Here is an 18396-nt window from a genome sequence, read left to right as displayed (position 1 = left end):
GCCAACACAAGGTCTTAGAACACACCATTTTTGTTCTGTAAGGTTCTGAAGTGAAAAACTTCTCTTCCACATCCTAGAAAAAGTCTTTAACCTGAAAGGCCACGATTTTACCAACACTTTATTGGCAATATTCAGAAAGAAAAAAACAAAAGGACTTCCAGCAGTGGTCCCCAGGCCAGCAGCACCAGGACCACCCCACCTGTTAGAAATGCAAATTCTCAGGGCCACCCCACATCTACTGAATCAAAGTTCTCGGGATAGGGTCAGGTAATTTGTGTCTTAACAGGTCCTCTAGTTGTCTGTGATTGTGTTCAAGTTTATGAATCACCGACCTACAAATCAACACAAATCCTGGTTTTGTAGAAATAGGGTGTTCATGGAATAAAGAACCCATTTAGGTAGAGAAACTAAGGCAGGAAAATGAAGTACTTTAGCCTAAATCAAATCAAAATTATCAATGGAAATGGGGTAAACCCTCAAGTTGGATCCCAATGATTTTAACCATGTCTTCTCTGTGAAGGAGTATGATTATTTTCTTTCTTTTTTTTTTTTTTGACAGTCTCCCCCTGGAGTGAGTGCAGTGGCGCAATCTTGGCTCACTGTAAGCTCCACCTCCTGGGTTCACAACATTCTCCTGCCTCAGCCTCCCAAATAACTGGGACTACAGGCGCCTGCCACCACGCCCAGCTAATTTTTTTGTATTTTCAGTAGAGATGGGGTTTCACTGTGTTAGCCAGGATGGTCTCAATCTCCTGACCTCGTGATCCACCTACCTTGGCCTTCCAAAGTGCTGGGATTATAGGCGTGAGCCACTGCGCCTGGCTTGATTATCTTCTTAACCTACTGATAATTCTTTTCCAATCAAGTTAAAGACATGTTGATTGAGTCTCTGTGACATTTTGGCAAATTTCTTCAATGCTTTTTTTTTTTTTTTTTGAGAACCTACTGTGGGGCACAGCCTCGCTCCAATCTGTGATGATTTCACACGCTTTCATCTGGGCCCTGCTGAAGTCCTGCCTCATACATCATAGAATCTGAATATACGACAAGAATCTTTGCTCACTCAAGTGTATTTCATTAGCACCTCCAATTTTAGACACACCCACATCACATCTTCCTCCCACCTTGCATTCAGCCTTCTTCCAATAGGCAGAACAGCAACTCTGAGGCTCAGTGTATAAGCCTTGAGCAGTGGGGAGGGATCCTTGTCACCAAGATCATTTAACAAATTTGGAAAACACGTAAGAATCAATAAATGGGCACTGCTTAGAAACTGCACAACAATGTCAAATACTAGTTTTAAAGAATGGCAGCTTTCGTAACAGCTCGTATTCACCACGGCCAAAAACTACGAATGACCCAAATATCCATCAAAAGGACCATAGGCAAATAAATTGTGGTATACTCATAGATTGGAATGCTACAAAAGGAATAAAAAAGGATGAACTACTGATACCTGCCACAACACAGGTAAATCTCATAGACATTACATATGTGAAATCCAGTTGACAGCTCCCCAAAATGCATACCAGTAATATCAAGTTCAAAGGCAAGCAAAACTGATAGTGGTAGAAGTCAGAGCAATGATTAGCTGGGGGTGATGACTGACTGGAAAGGGGTGGGAGGGAAATCTTCTAGGAGACAGAGAATTTTTTTTTTTTTTTTTGCGGGGAGTGGGGTGGGGACAGAGTTTCGCTCTTGTCGCCCAGGCTGGAGTGCAATGACACATCTCAGCTCACTGCAATCTCCGCCTCTCAGGTTGAAGTGATTCTCGTGCCTCAGCCTCCCAAGTAGCTGGGATTACAGGTGTGCACCACCATGCCCTGCTAATTTTTGTATTTTTAGTAGAGACAGGGTTTTACCACATTGGCCAGGCTCGTCTTGAACTCCTGACCTCAGGTGATCCACTTGCCTCAGCCTCCCAAAGTGCCAGGATTACAGGCGTGAGCCACCGCGCCCAGCCACGACAGTGATTTTTAAACATGTAGGTAAATGGCCGGGCTCGGTGGCTCATGCCTGTAATCCCAGCACTTTGGGAACCTGAGGCGGGAGGATCATGAGGTCAGGAGATCGAGACCATCCTGGCTAACACAGTGAAACCCCGTCTCTACTAAAAATACAAAAAATTAGCTGGGCGTGGTGGCAGGCGCCTGTATTCCCAGCTACTTGGGAGGCTGAGGCAGGAGAATGGCGTGAACCAGGAGGCGGAGCTTGCCGTGAGCCAAGATCGTGCCACTGCACTCCAGCCTGGGCGACAGAGCAAGACTCCGACTCAAAAAAAAGTAGCTAAATGACAGTCAACTTAAAAGGGGGAGGGTTGGAATATTTAACAAATATTAGTTAAAGGCCAGGTACTATATCAAGTGTTTGTTTTTTTTTAAGAGACAGGGTCTTGGCCAGGCACAGTGGCTCATGCCTGTAATTCCAGCACTCTGGGAAGCCGAGGCTGGTGGATCACCTGAGGTCGGGAGTTCAAGACCAGCCTGGCCAACATGGCAAAACCCCATCTCTACTAAAAATACAAAAAATTAGCCAGGTGTGGTGGCGGGCACCTGTAATCCCAGCTACTCAGGAGGCTGAGGCAGGAGAATCGCTTGAACCCGGGAGGCAGAGGCTGCAGTGAGCCGAGATCACACCAATGCACTCCAGCCTGGGTGACAGAGCGAGAGTCTGTCTTAAAAAAAAAAAAAAAAGATACGGTCTTGTTCTGTTGTGCAGGCTGAGTGCAGTGGCATAATGAAAGCTCACTGAAGCCTCCTAGGCTTGAGGGATCCTCCTGCCTTAGTCTCCGAAGTAGCTAGGACTACAGACACATGCCACCCTGCCCAGCTAATTTTTTTTTCCCCAAAGAGAAATGGTCTTGCTATGCTGCAAGGCTGATCTTCCAAATCCTGGCCTCAAGCTATCCTCCTGCCTCAGCCTTCCGAAGTGCTGGAATTATAGGCATGAGCCACCATGCCCAGCCTATACCAAGTGTTTTATATGCAGGATGTCACTTCATCCTCACAACTCCTTGAGGGAGATTTTATTATTGTTTCTGTTTCTGTTTTTTTTTTTTTTGAGATGGAGCCTCGCTCTGTTGCCCAGGCTGGAGTGCAGTGGTACCATCTCGGCTCAATGCAAGCTCTGCCTCCCGGGTTCACAGCATTCTCCTGCCTCAGCCTCCTGAGTAGCTGGGACTATAGGCGCCTGCCACCACGCCTGGCTAATTCTTTGTATTTTTAGTAGAGACGGGGTTTCACCGTGTTAGCCAGGATGGTCTCGATCTCCTGACCTTGTGATCTGCCCACCTCAGCCTCCCAAAGTGCTAGGATTACAGGCGTGAGCCACAGCGCCCGGCCTATTGTTTCTGTTTAAAGACTAGGAGACCAAGGCTCAAATCTGTAAAGGACCACAGAGATATCAGTAGCAGAGCTGACAGCAAGACTCCCATCTGTCTGATGTCAAGTCAAGCTATTAACAAATATACAATACTACCTCTCAAGAAAATAGGAAGCAGAGGCAAGCCCCACACACACAAAAACAACTAAGAAGCAAAGAGTATTACAACAGATAATACCAGAGAACAGAAATACACACTGTTCATAACAATGATCCTATGATATTTAAAAAAAATTAAACTATATTTTATACTATTTAATTATGCAGACCAGACACAGAGAAATATTTAATATAACTCAATAAGAAATCATATACACACATACACACACACATACATACACACACACTTTAAAACTCAGTGGTTAAAGAAGGCTGGGCACAGTGGCTCACCCTTGTAATCCCAGCACTTTGGGAGGCCAAGGTAGGCGGATCACTTCAGGCCAGGGGGTTGAGACCAGCCTGGGCAACTTAGTGAAACCCCGTCTCTACTAAAAATACAAAAATTAGCCAGGCATGGTGGCATCTGCTCTAGAGGCTGAGACATGAGAATTCCCTGAACCTGGGAGGCAGAGGTTGCAGTGAGCCAAGATTGCGCCACTGAACTCCAGCCTGGGTGACAGAGCAAGAATCTGTCTAAAAAAAAAAAAAAGAGAGAGAGAATTCTATCTAAGTTGAATTAAATCTAATTAAATAAAACATTGCTATGGAACATAAAAGAACTTATTTACTATAAATGAATGCCATTCTTGCACAACATCGTGTTAGAAATACTTTGTTGGTCATATTTATTCTATGTACTTAAAGTGGCAAGATACAAAGAATATAATGTCATTTCTATCAAAATATTATCAGGCTTTATTAATTCTGATTGGACTACTTTCTAATTGATAAGTTCTATAGAACACTATGTGAAGAAGCACTAAATTTAAAAACTAAGTCTATCACAGGTTGACACTTTTGTAAGATAAATATGAAATGCAATAGTACTATACTATTACATATCCAGTAATGCAATAATCTTATTTTTGTGAATAAAATAAATTACTAGAAAAATGAAAGGGGGAAAAAACAAAATACAAGCTCAAATTTCTTCTACTATTTGATTCTACAGACATAAAATTGCTCTATTCAATAACTATAAATGTTTCTAAAATCTTATTCTCAACTTCTGTATTTATCTCAACACAGGCTGGTAACAAAATGTCACAGATCGGCACCAGTTCACAGGCCACACTTTATGAAATCCCAGCACTTTGGGAGGCTGAGGCAGGCGGATCATGAGGTCAAGAGATCAAGACATCCTGGCCCACATGGTGAAGCCCCATTCTCTACTAAAAATACAAAAATTAGCCAGGCGTGGTGGCACACGCCTGTAGTCCTAGCTACTCGGGAGGCTGAGGCAGAAGAATTGCTTGAACTTGGGAGGCAGAGGTTGCAGTGAGCCCAGATTGCACCACTGCACTCCAGCTTAGGGACAGAGCAAGACTCCGTCTAAAAAAAAAAAGAAAGAAACACTGTTTAGATAAATCAAATACCTAGTATCTACAATAGAAGAGATTCAAATTCCACAAAGCTGAATGGTTTCTAGCTAAGTCTTGCCTTTTGGAGAATTACTGACTGATGCTCCTGGGACCAAAAGGAACTAACTTCATTTCTCAGTGCCAAACTTTAATAATTTGAAACATAGCAAGGCAGTAAGCAATGCTTATTCTGTTTTTGGCACCTGTATTTAAATTAACTCAAAACGTCTTTTTTCACATCAACAGTGTTCCATGGATCCTTCATTGCACAGTACGAAATGTGTGAGCATGTTCCTATTTCAGGACCTTGTGCTGTAAATGTAAGAGTGGCATCACAAAAGATTACCATTATAAAGAAGAGTTCTATAGAACAAATGTCACTACATCAAGAGATGACCAAGGTGCCTGTGACTCAAGACCAAAAATACAAGCATTTCTTTTAAAGGAAGAATGTGGTTGCTATCATGTTATAGGTTGAGAAGAATTTTCCAGCTTAGAAAATGATCTTTATTTCCCCCTCTTCCCTTCCTACCCACCTCAAATAAAAGAATACTTAAGATGAGCCATGAGCTAGCAGAAAGAGATGATACTGGGTTCAAGCCAATTCTAATTTGCTCAATCACCGATTTTCACAATTTTTCATGCAGCGTATTACTGAAGTCTTCAGACTGCCCTGACAAATTGTTATTTCATGGAGTAAGTCCACAGGCAGGCCTATAAAGTTATTTGAAAGGGAGATTCTGCCAATAATTAGAAATACCCATCCCAAGGCTCATCTACAATAAAGTCAGATTCACAAACTCCCTTTTTTAAAGTTAGGGCCATACATTCAAAATCAGGCATTTGTGGTTTATGTAACAATCCTAATACGATAAACTAACGAACTAATTAGTTTGAACAATGAACTAATAAGCAACAGTTATTATTAATTTGTGAATGGAAGAACAAGCAGTTTTTGAAAATATCAAAGTCTTCAATGAGTAAAATTATTTCATACATTTATTACCCATTAAGTACCATACAAGTATTTAAACTATAGAGCTAAGTCAAGTATTTTGATAAACGAGCAGAAAAATTTTTAGAACTTAATTTGATTTAAGCACTAGTCTTCTAGAAATATCTTCAACACAATTGCATGCTAAGTTTGAGATGATGTCATCCATTCCTGTAGACATCACTAACTACCACCTCTGGAACACAGTGACTTGACTGGTTTTTCTGGAAGTGGTACTGCATTAGCAACCTTATCGACTGTCTCTACTGACTGTGTCCCCAGAAAAAAGGGGTTCATTTTGGTCCCAGAAAGTAACTACTGATTATTGGGAACATTTCTTAACTTCTCAGGAACCACACTCCTCAGTGGTAGTTTTGAGTACAATAACCCAGGATTCTCACCTGATACAAAGCCCAGGTTTTGGGGTTTGCTTTTTTTTTTTTTTTTTTTTTTTGAGACAAGTTATCTCTCTATTGCCCAGGCTTGAGCGCTGTGGTATGACCATAGCTCACTCACTGCACCCTCGAACTCCTAGGCTCAAACAATCCTCCAGCCTCAGTCTCCCAAGTAGCTGGGACTACAGGCATGTGCAACCACGCCTGGCTAATTTTTTTTTTTATTTTTTTATATAGATGGGGTCTGTCTTTGTTGCCGAGGCTGGTCTGGAACTCCTGGGCTCACGCAGTCATTCCACCTTGGCATTCCAATATGCTGGGATTACAGGCATGAGCCACTGTGCCCAGCCAAAGCTTAGTTTTCATCAATGGCAGTAGTTCTCAGCGTAGGGAGATTTTGCTCTCCATCCCCCAAGGCCACTTACAGGGATATATGGCAATGTCTGAAGACATTCTGAGTTTTGACAATTAGAGTGGGTGTGGGGATTTTACCAGCATCTAGTGGGCAGAAGCCACGGAGGCCACTAAACATGCTACGATGCACAAGATAGCCTCCATGACAAAACGTCAACAGTGTCACTGTGGAAAAACCCAGATCTGTGGTGTTATTTGCGCTTATCCTAAAATGACTATTTACCAGATCTTCTTTTTTCAGAAACAACTATCAAGATATTTCTGGCAAGGATCTGATTACCTGAATCTACCACATCATTCTTATATTTACCTGAAAGGAATATAGGATGTCTCTCCAAAGATTAATATTCTATATGCTTCTTCTGGGGTTCTCCCCAAATATATAACCTATGTTTGAAAAAAGAAGAAAAAGGCAATTTATTTCTAAGTGAAGATACAGTGCTGTCACTGCGAAGTAAATTTTGTCCAATTTCCAACCGAGCAGGGTTCTCCAGCCTTCCCCAGGAGCCTAGGAATCACCCAGAATCCTGTCCATAGATTTCTTTTTTGTTTAAATCCTCCATTGCTGGTTTCTGTTGTCTGCAGTATAAGCCCTGACCAACAACCCTTCACAGCAACCTTTTGTGGTAAGAAGCACAGTATTTTAAAAACAGATTTTCCAAATCAAGACGTTAGACTGATCCCATGCTTTTACCTCCCCTCCTTCCTGAAAGTCCACTGAAATGACAGCTAAGCAGCGTGTAGGAGATGGGGATGGGGTTAGACTGGGGTGAGGTGGAAAGAGACACAAAGGCAGAACACAGACTGTGATTAACTCTGTCCATGTAGGTGTGAGGGCTTGCAATACTGAACAAGTTGATTATCAAACTGCACTTGTTTTCGACGCTCATTGACTTCTTTTGTCCTTAGAACTATGCTATGCTTTGACTTTAACCTGGGAGAATACCTCAAGTATATTCTTCAGCATTTGAGGTCTATAGTTGGTATTCCTTGCCTTTCCAAACATTTTTTTTCCCTTGACATTTTTTATTTGACTACTATGCGTAGGATTTTTGGTCTGCAGTCATTTCCTCTTGATAGTTTCTAGATAACGTTCTCATGTCTTCTCACTTCTAGTGTTACAGAAGTATTTTACTGATCTAAGTATCTCTGTCTGCTTCTTACAAGTAACCTGTTTGTTCTAGAAATCTGCTGTTTGAGACTTTCACCACCATCTCTCTAAGTAAGTCCTCTGCCTACCCCCTATTACATTTGCCTGGGACTTCAGAACCTTCCTGCAGGGCCCTTTCAACTAATGTATGGAAGGTTGGGGTTGGGGAGGCGGGAGCGGTGGGGATGAGAAACAGCATTAAATCTGGCACATATATTATCACTAAAATTAGGTTGAACTCCAAAGATTACTTTGGGGAAATAGATTTTAAATTTCACTAATAAAAAAAAAGAAATCACTAAAAAAAGTTAATTGCAAACTTTTTATCTCCATTACTTAACATGATACATGTGACCTGTTTCCACAACCAAATGTGAAGCATTCTGAAGGTGGGACCCATGTCTTATGGTTTCATTACACACCAATCCGATTCACTGATGTACTTAGCTGAACCCAAATCTACTTACAATAGTTAGGAAAATTTTAAATGTTTAATAAAAGTTGATATCAATGTGAAACTATCACTGGACTAAGAGAAATTTTTCAAAGTTCAAAGATCCAGCAAGGATCTTAGAAACTCAGAAACAGACATATCCTAAAACTAGTCATAAGCACTGACTCAGCTTCCAAAGGGCATTTCACCAATTTTCTGACTCAAGACTCATAAACGGAAAATTTTCCCAATGACTGGCCTGTTTCTGTTTCTTTCTTTTCTTTTTTTTTTTTTTTTTTTTTGAGATGGAGTTTCACTCTTGTCGCCTAGGCTGGAGTGCAATGGTGTGATCTCAGCTCACTGTAACCTCCACCTCCCAGGTTCAAGCAATTCTCCTGCCTCAACCTCCCGAGTAGCTGGAACTATAGGCGTGCACCACCATGCCTGGCTAGTTTTTTTGTATTTTTAGTAGAGACGGGGTTTCACCATGTTTGCCAGGCTGGTCTCAAACTCCTGACTTCAGGTGATCCGCCTGCCTCGGCCTCCCAAAGTGCTGGGATTACAGACATGAGCCACCATGTCCGGCCTACACACAGATCTTCTAAGCATCAACCTATAAGTCATGAAAATTAAAACATTTAAAAAAATCAGCCTGTTTTTTCCAAATTCCCTTATTCCCTTCCAGTCTCCAATGCATGTATGCCTCTTCTAACACTTACCAGATAACATCAGTAAAGTCTTTCATTTTCTCCATTCTATTTTAAGACTTCCTAGCAGATTAAAAAAAACAAAAAACAAAACCTAAAACCAGAAGGGTGCAGTGGCTCACGCCTGTAATCCCAGGACTTTGGGAGGCCATCACAGGCAGATCACGAGGTCAGGAGATGGAGACCATCCTGGCTAACACGGTGAAACCCCGTCTCTACTAAAAATACAAAAAATTACCCGGCACGGTGGCAGGCTCCTGTAACCCCAGCCACTCAGGAGGCAAAAGCAGGAGAATCGCTTGAACCCAGGAGGCGGAGGTTGCAGCGAGCCGAGATCGCGCCACTGCACTCCAGCATGGGCGACAGACCAAGAGTCAGTCTCAAAAGGCAAAAACAAAAAAACAAAACCCTAAAACCAAAAAACAAAACCAAATAAAAAAACACCTTGAAGCCAATAAAAATAAGAATAGAGTCTGATTCATCTGTGTACTAAAATGAAATCTAGAGACCCATTTAGGAATTTCTCTCAAATTATACAAATTTTTCCTTAAGCACTAATTTAAGATAATTTTTCCTGCTTGTGATTACAGTTCTTTGGGTTCTTTAATTAGTAAAATTGCAATGGTATTACTTTCTCCTAACTTTCAAAGCAAAAATAGTCTGTAATACATTAAGGACTGTGGTTTAGCCTTGGAACACTAGTTTGATTCAAAAAACCACAAGAACAATGTAACATTTTTTTCCTATGGGGGAAAAAAACCCTAAATTCCTGACGATGAACTTTAAAAGACTGTAATTTAAAAATCCAGTTTGGGAATGCTGGCACATAAATAAATAATGTAAAGCATAACTAGATAAACTGAAGGAAGTTTACAGATGCAGAACAAATCCACTTATATAACTATCAAAGATATATTTGCCAATCTATAACTTTTACCTTTTTTTCTTTTTTGGCCAGGCATGAAGGAAGTAACTTTTACTTTTACACCTACTCATCTTGCTGATTCAAAAGGCCTTCCCAAATGAAATCATTCTAAATTTGTTACTAAAGAAGAATCGTATAAATAACTCCTACATTAACACAAATTCTCAGATTAGTAAACTCTAAATTGATGCAACTTATGATCTATCACCGTGCTTCTGGCAGTCTGGACACTTGGCGTTTCTCAAATTCTTTTGATATATTTTCATGAGAAGCTATATATATAGAATGCCCACTCTAATTCCACAGTGCTAGTTAAGAACAGGAAACAACAAATGATGACCAAGAGAGCTGCTGACCAGCTGTGATCGCCAGCTTCCCAGGCAACCCCAAAGAGTCTCATCTGCTGGCATTTCCACCCTTGTGTGGTCCCCTCCCACAGTGAACAGGGTGCCCCTGTGTAACAAACAGGATACTGGAGTAATAGGGTGTGATTTCAGAGGCTAGATCATAAAAGAGGTAGCTCCTGTCATGCTTTCTCTTAGAACCCTCGCTCTGGGTACAGCAAGCTGTTATTTTGGGAGGATACTCAAGCAGCCCACGTGGTATGGAAGAGAGGCCTCCTGCCAGCAATCGGCACTAACCTGCCAGGTATGTGACTGAGCCCCCTTAGACATGGACCCTCCAGGTGAATGCAGCCCAGACATGGTCCAGAACCAGACCAGACCCAACCAAGTTAAGCAACTCCCAGATGCCTAACTCATAGACATGGTCTAAGACAATTCGTACTGTTGTTTTAGGTCACAAAGTTTTGCGGTAATTTGCTGGGCAGCAATAGTGTGCAGTAGCACACTCAATTTAAGGAAATGGCCGTTTCCATTTGTTAAAAGTGAATAGACAAATACATGAGGCGTAAGCACAGAGATGCAGCTTAGGAGGCATCAGTAAGACCTTGTTTCTCTAGGATAAAGACTCTCTCTGAACGAGCAAATATCACACAAACACACGCAAATACTGTGGTTGAAAATGCTTGAGACTGGTGTGGTTTTCAAAGTCATGGCACAAAGTTCTTTTTTTGCTGAACAATACCTCAACCATTCCCAGGACTTCCCACCACCCCCATTTTCTAAAATCACCATCTGCATGCCAGAGTCCCTGTGAGAACGCTGGACCCTCGATTACTAACATACGTTTCAAAACCTCGGAGGTATTGAACTAGCAGTGATGGAAGAACAAGCAACAGAAGCAACAGGATCCCAGCTGCATTACTTCTCCTTTCAATGTTTCAATGCTGACAAGCCGGGCCTCAAATCATGGAAACCCAATTAGACATGTGCTTCCTATTTCTACTCTTATGCACAGGATTCTGAAGCTTTATTTATATACTTAGAGAGCCTCTGTACAATTTAGAACCCAAACGTTACACAAGTCATTTCACCCTAGAGCTGAGAGTGACAAAGGATATTGAAATTCCAGCAACAAATGTGGCAGCCTGAGTAACCAGGAAATCCTGGAGAGATGTCACAATGTTTCCAGCACTTAAAGACTCTTGTGACTATTTTCATGTCAGCCAGATGATACAGTCTTTCCTACGCCAAGAACTTGATTGATTATTAAAAAAAAAAAATCACTCTCCAGATTAACAAAGAATGCTCACAAATCAATGCAAGTTGAAGACAGGCTTACACATTCAACTGCTCAATAAAAAAGGTGAGCAGAGGAAAGAACACAGAGAATAAAAAAGTAAATAAAATCACTTTCATAGCTCCTGCACAAAACTGGTTAAGAAAAAAAACTCGTTAAAAAAAACCTCAGATGAACTTACATTTCAATAGTTTTAACTTTTAAAATTACTTTTACATATATATAATGATATATATAATGATCCTCAATTTCGACAAAATGAAACTGGAAGTTCAGAGTAGCAAACACGTATCTACCAAGTCTGCTAATAAAAATAGTGAATTGGCCCTGGGAATTAGTACACGTTTGAGTGGTAGGGACATTTTTTAAAGACCAAGAAAAAAATCTTGATTTTTTTAAAAAATGAAATCTCCTAAATTTTAACCACAGAGGAAAAAAACCCCACAACTATTTATAATGCTCTGTGAGTTTCATAAAACTGGCAGGCTACAACTTTCCAGACCTTGGCATCAACTGCTCATCCAAGATCACACCGCCTATTATTGATGGAAGAGGGCCTGCTCCTCTGGCCTTATTTATAGACAGGAACCCATCCTATCTAAAACAATGACCGGAACAAGGATGGGACCCAAAATTCCAGAAAGCTTAACGGATCTGCAGTCAAGGATCTTAAGCTATCAGAGAGCCATTTCTCTTCACTTTTTCCCCAAGTTAACAGCACCCAGCAAGCACCACGGGCAGTGGAAACGCCCGTCAGAAGCCCTCGGGTGGCAAGGGAAGTCAAACTGTGATGCAGTGTGAGCAGGGCAGACAGCTGCCTCCCACAGGGCCGGCTCCCAAGGAAGCACTGGCTTCCCACTGAGGGCCTGTGCCGTCCCTTTGCTCAGCCCAGTTCGCCTCACACTAGCTGGGGCCTGGCTACTACTGACGGTTGCCTCGTGCTGTTTGCCCTGCCTTTCACAGACACCCAGGAAGGGTGTTATGACCTCATTCTGTCCTCCAGCCTCTGCTGTCCCATCTGGGCAGCTGTTTGCTGAACTGGATTCTTACCCACTGCGTCTAGATCCTCGTTCTCTGTTCCCTTGTCTTAACTTCCCAACTGATCCTTTCCTCCTGCAGGCAGCTTAACCTAGCACTGGCTATTCTGAGTCCAAGATAATTAAATCATTTAAAAAGTGGGACCACAGATTCAAAAGATCTTCATTAAATAACAAAGTCCCTGAGCTCTTATCATAACTGTAGAGGCAATCTCAAATTTAATGCAATTTAGAATTCTTCTCACAGATTGCTGAGTTAATATATTCTTAAATTTAATTAGTATCATCATTTTCAACATAAATGCTTACAAGGTAAGCCATTCTTACAGCTATAAAAACTGCTTAAACATAAAAAATAATAATATACAGTGATAAATTTTGAACAGGGAACCTACATGTTACAATTAGCTCTACCAAAATAATCTATTAAACATTAGAGGAAAGCAAATTTGCAAGCTACGTGCCAAAAGTTTGCTTGCGTCATTTATTTTTTACACAAAATGCTTGGCATTTATTTTATACACAGAAAGATGTTAGAAATGGTGGTTAATTTCCCAGGCTAGCCCTCAAAAGTACATTTAACCCATAGAAGAGATGAATACCATGTATCTTCAGAAAATCTAACTGCTGTGGCAGGAAGATGTAACCAAAGTTGAAAGACAAATACTATTATATTCTCACTCATATGTAGGAGCTAAGTAAGTTGATCTTATGGAGGCCAAGAGTAGAATAAGGGTTATCAGAGGCTGAGAAGGGCGTGTGTGGTCAGGGGGAGTGAAGAGAGGTTGGTTCTTTGGTACAAATGTACAGTTAGAATAAACAAGTTCTAGTGTTAGATAGCACAGTAGTGTGACTATAGTTTACAATAACTTACTGTGTATTTCAAAATAGAAAGGAAGATTTAAAATGCTCTCAACACAAAGAAATGACAAATGTTTGAGGCGATGGATACTGCAACTGCCCTAATTTGGCTGTCTCACATTATATACATGTATAAAACTATCACATGTAACCCATAAATATGTACAATTATGTACCAATAAAAAATTTTAAAATTGTATGTAAACATAAAACATATACGTACACAACATACATCTGTGCATATACACACACGTGCACATGTCTTGTTTCTAGAAATATAAAAACTTTTTTAAAGATTTTTTAAATTTCTCAAGAGTGCAAATATGGATTTTGTGTATGACATTTTTACAACAAAATTAACAAAACAAAATTCCCAACTTTTCTTTCCAAAAGGATCTTTTTTATTATGAATTTGTTTTGAAAAGCACTTAAAATTTTCCACTTAAAATTTCACCTTTACTTTGAAATGACAGGTTAAGTATCATTATCCCACAATCTGGCCAGGTCATAGCCACTGGCTTAAATAGGGCAGCAAACTTATTTTGTAAAACAATATAGTATGTTTACCTTTTTGTGAATAAGCAAACAAACAAAAGCTCAAGTCATCTTTTATATTTTTCAGCTCTTACAGTGGTGCAAAAGATTTTTAGCTTCACTCTAATTTGATACCAAAGAGTCTACCATTCAGATAGCTGAATGGGAAAGCCATTTACCAGGCCACATGAAGAGCAATACTTTGAAATACAATAAAGACAAATGAGTACTCAACTCACTCTTCTCACTTCTTGTAACACACATGACGCCTGACCATCTGTCAAAAAGACCAATTGTGGGCATGTCAATTCATATTTTACACATTTGTGAAGCCTCACCTCTTCTGTTTTTAAGATAAAAAATAAATATAACACTTTATTTCCATGCCATAAAGGATTACCTCACACTCTCTGCCCAACCCACATTAGGTCTTTCTGTGTATACAAGGATGAAGGAAACACGTTACTTTCAGAAGCCCTGAATTCAAAAAGGACTGATAAAAATAAACAGAGTCAGTCTATTTGGAATATTTCTTTCCTAAAGATTCTTCCTCCAGATTTTTTTGGTTTTGTTTTAACATTACCATGCCAAGTCGAACACTAAAGAACCTTACTCTCTCCAAAATTCCTGACGACTCCAGAAAACGTTATCAAGGATGCGGATCAGTTTATAGGGAACTAGCACTCATCTCCACAAATCTTTAACCAGAGGATTTAATGTATTTTAACCAGATCAAAGCTTCACTTGCTTTGATGTGTTATCTTTTCAGGTGTCCATATTATACCTTGACACTGCTTTTCTACTATGAATACATTTCCTTTTCTTAGAAGCTTTTCTCCTGCTTTCCTGCCTATCAACATTACAGCTCCCAATTCCTATTTTAGCAGCCAGCTATGGCTGCAAAGGCTTCTGTCACAGCCAAGAGCTATAATCCTCCTGCCAAGCTAGCTCCTCACTGGGTAGAGTAATAAATGCGAGTGAAGATCCAAATTTGCTTACCTGGCACTCCCCTAACCAATCAAATCAGTACTAACCTGAAGGTGTGAAATTCTGGAAGGATTTCTAAATCTAAGATATATTAACTATAGAAAAATAAGCTTCTGTGGTCCAAAATACAACCATAAACAAAGTCAAAAGGCCAATATAAAACTGGAAACAAATATGCCAAAAAAATTTCAATAAATACGTCAAGGGGTTGTTGTTTGTTCACTAGTAGTTTAAAAACGACAGCAACAAGACTTAAAAAGAGTGATTTCTTATTTATAAACTTATCACACATTCTGTTTCTGTTTTTAAGACAACCCTGACTGAGTTCCCACTATGCCCGTAGCCACCTTCAGAGGGGTTCTTCACGCTGTAGTCCTCGTGCCTGGCTCCTCAAGACCCTACCATCTCAGGGACATCTCATCTGACCAGAGACAGCAATTGACCCGGAAGTGGCCCGGCCTGGCCCCTCTGCTTTGGAGTTCTGCTCAGGAGCACTCTCTCCTAGATGGAACTTCAGCCATCCAGACTTTGTCCAGGGCAGTGTAAAGGCAAGATCCACAAAGAACGGTTGGAACTTTTTTCTGTCACACCAAGGACCATTTCTCCAGGGTTCCCTTTAATATTTTATGAATCTCAAGAATTCTGGCTGAATCCCTTTTTCTATAAAGTTGTCATGATTTATGTTAATCTATGAGGTTCCTCTCCCCAGTGACTGGCCAAGTAATAGGACCAAATGTCCCAGTTAAAACACCCACTTCTCCATACTCTTTTTCTTTCTTGGGTTCATACATAGACTTTTCTCTTGCTTTTTTTTTTTTTTTTTTTTTTTTTTTTTGAGACGGGGTCTCATTCTGTTGCCCAGGCTGGAGTGCCGTGGTGCGATCTCAGCTCATTGCAACCTCTGCCACCCAGGTTCAAGCAATTCTCCTGCCTCATTCTCCCAAGTCGCTGGGATTACAGGCGTCTGCCACCAAGCCTGCCAAACTACTCAAACTTTTTTTTTTTTTTTTTTTTTTTTTTTAAGGCTTTTGCTGCAAGTACGAGAAACACCAAGAGAGGCTGGGAGAAAGGAAAACACCAATACGTCTGGGAAAGCTTATGAAACCAAATTTTAATAGACAATCTATAACCTATGTTTCATACTTTCAGGGATGATAATAAATTTTGAAGTTTTCTCAGAAACTTTTTTTTTCTTTTGGAGACAAAGTCTCACTCACTGTCACCCAGGCTGGAGTGCAGTGGCACGATCTCAGCTCAGGGCAATTTCCAACTCCTGGATTCAAGGGATTCTCCTGCCTCAGCCTCCCGAGTAGCCGGGACTACAGGCATGTGCCACCACGCCCAACTAATTTTTGTATTTTTAGTAGAAACAAGGTTTCACCATGTTGGCCAGGCTGGTCTCGTACACCTGACCTCAAGTGATCTGCCTGCCTCGGCCTCCCAATCAGAAGCATTTAATTCAACTTTTGTGAGCATAAATAGGAAAACAAAACAAAGACCTTAACCACTGCTGTTAATGATATACCTTATACATAAAAAAGAAAATTATTAAATCTTGAGGTGCGATTTCAACTAATATCACCAACTTTTGGACTAGTCTTTGTAAATTCCAGATTATCAAACTATACTCCAGAAAATAATTTTAAAAGGGTCCGGTAAGGCATGCCAGAGATAAGGAGCAAGCTAGAAGTGGGGAAGAAAGAACCTAAAGAGCTCCAAAAACAACCCTGTTTTTCTTTTTTGAGACGGAGTCTCGCTCTGTCGCCCAGGCTGGAGTGCAGTGGCGCGATCTCCGCTCACTGCAAGCTCCACCTCCCGGGTTCACGACGTTCTCCTCCCTCAGCCTCCCGAGTAGCTGGGACTACAGGCGCCCGCCACCACGCCCGGCTCATTTTTTGTATTTTTTTTTTTTTTTTTAGTAGAGACAGGGTTTCACCATGTTAACCAGGATGGTCTCGATCTCCTGACCTCATGATCTGCCTGCCTCAGCCTCCCAAAGTGCTGGGATTACAGGCGTAAGCCACTGCGCCCGGCCAAAACAACCCTTTTTTTCAAGTCTCGGAGAGAATAACTATTACACCGATGGTGGGGTGGGGGTGGAAGAAACATCCCCTGGCTACTCCCCACTGAACAGAGTGGCCAGCTTTCTCACCACCAGACACAGGGGGTAGTACTCTGGAGGAGCTCTAAGCTGGCTCTGGAAAAATTGCAGCTTTCAGGGCCCCTGCAGACAAATCCACTGGGTGCCAAACAAAATGTGACTCTTCAAAAAATAAATCTTTTCCATCATATTTACAAATAAATGAAATTCACAACTCTTATGTAAATACTGCTATTCCAAAGCACATTTCCAATGATCCAAATGGAGCACTTGATGGCATATGTATGTAATCCGTGTGGTATGTAACCCATCTTCCGACAACACTGACATCCCGTGGCCTCCTGCTAGATGTTTTGATGAGAAAGGAGATGACCTTAATTAGGGGAAAAATGCCTAGATTCAAATTTTAGAAAGCACTTTTTAAAAAAATTTTTAGAAAATTAATAGTGGGGTCCTGACCCCAGTAAGATGATTTTACAACTCACTAAATGGATCACGAGTGAATAGAAATAGCTTTGGAGCACTATTTTCCAACCTTTAGTGCCATAAAACATAAACCTTTGCCAAAGTAGTTGGGCACTTTTTAAAAAAATATAGGCTTTTTTCCCGAGCAGTTTTAGGTTCACAGCAAAATTAAGTGGAAGGTACAGGAGATCTCTCATCTACCTGCTACTTCCACATAAGCACAGCTTCCTTGAATTGGTCAATTTTTTAAAAGCAAAACACGTTCTTTCTGAAGAGAAATCAAGACATTATCTTGATTTCAAAATTCCAACTGCAAATGTAAAGAACCACTGTTGTGTGCATTTTTATGAATACATTAGGAAAACAAATACTTACCATGTAGCATCCAACAAGGAAGGCAGCATTTGCTTGTTTTCTCTGATCAGAGCCAGTAAAATGAACAATTTTCTTCCTTAACATTGTAATGGACTGCATAAAAATAAATAACTGTTAGCATTTTCTTTTTAATTTCAAGTCTTCCACAATTTCATTTTGTGATGAAGATCAATTCCAAATCCCATAACCATTCATATTATTAGCAAGACCTTTGAAAAGATTAACATTGATACCCACAAATACCATACATCTTCCCATAAAAAGGCACATTCTGGGATGAGAATGAACATACAATTAGAGAAGAGGGGAGGAGACATGAATGGACACATGCTTAAAGCATGGGCTGCTTCTGAAAGAGCAAACCAAGAGTGGTAGAAAAGACCACCTTTCCTTCTGTTTGGTTTTTAAAGAAATCTGTCCCCAAAGCCTTTAAGTTAAAATAAAAAGGTATACAGAACCATCTACAGTGTTATAAG

General features: G+C 40.6%; 1 protein-coding gene across 21 annotated transcripts in view; it reads right to left on the bottom strand.

The window, feature by feature from the left end:
- The window catches only part of CDC14B (cell division cycle 14B), a 125902-nt gene that overhangs the window by 48610 nt on the left and 58896 nt on the right, over positions 1 to 18396 (bottom strand). For all 21 annotated transcript variants that reach the window (XR_010148471.1, XR_008536985.2, XR_010148472.1 and 18 more), the window contains 2 exon segments: positions 17921 to 18013; positions 7015 to 7091 (listed from right to left, as the gene is read on the bottom strand). Coding sequence is in view for 17 of the 21 variants with exons in the window: in XM_009456938.5 (XP_009455213.2) it covers positions 7015 to 7091; positions 17921 to 18013 (170 nt within the window). In the remaining 4 variants the exon portion in view is untranslated.

The sequence above is a fragment of the Pan troglodytes genome, chromosome 11 (genome assembly GCF_028858775.2).
Source record: "Pan troglodytes isolate AG18354 chromosome 11, NHGRI_mPanTro3-v2.0_pri, whole genome shotgun sequence".
Classification (NCBI taxonomy): domain Eukaryota; kingdom Metazoa; phylum Chordata; class Mammalia; order Primates; family Hominidae; genus Pan; species Pan troglodytes.
The sequence above is the reverse complement of the archived record's forward strand: the minus strand, read 5'-3'. Positions and strand labels throughout refer to the sequence as shown.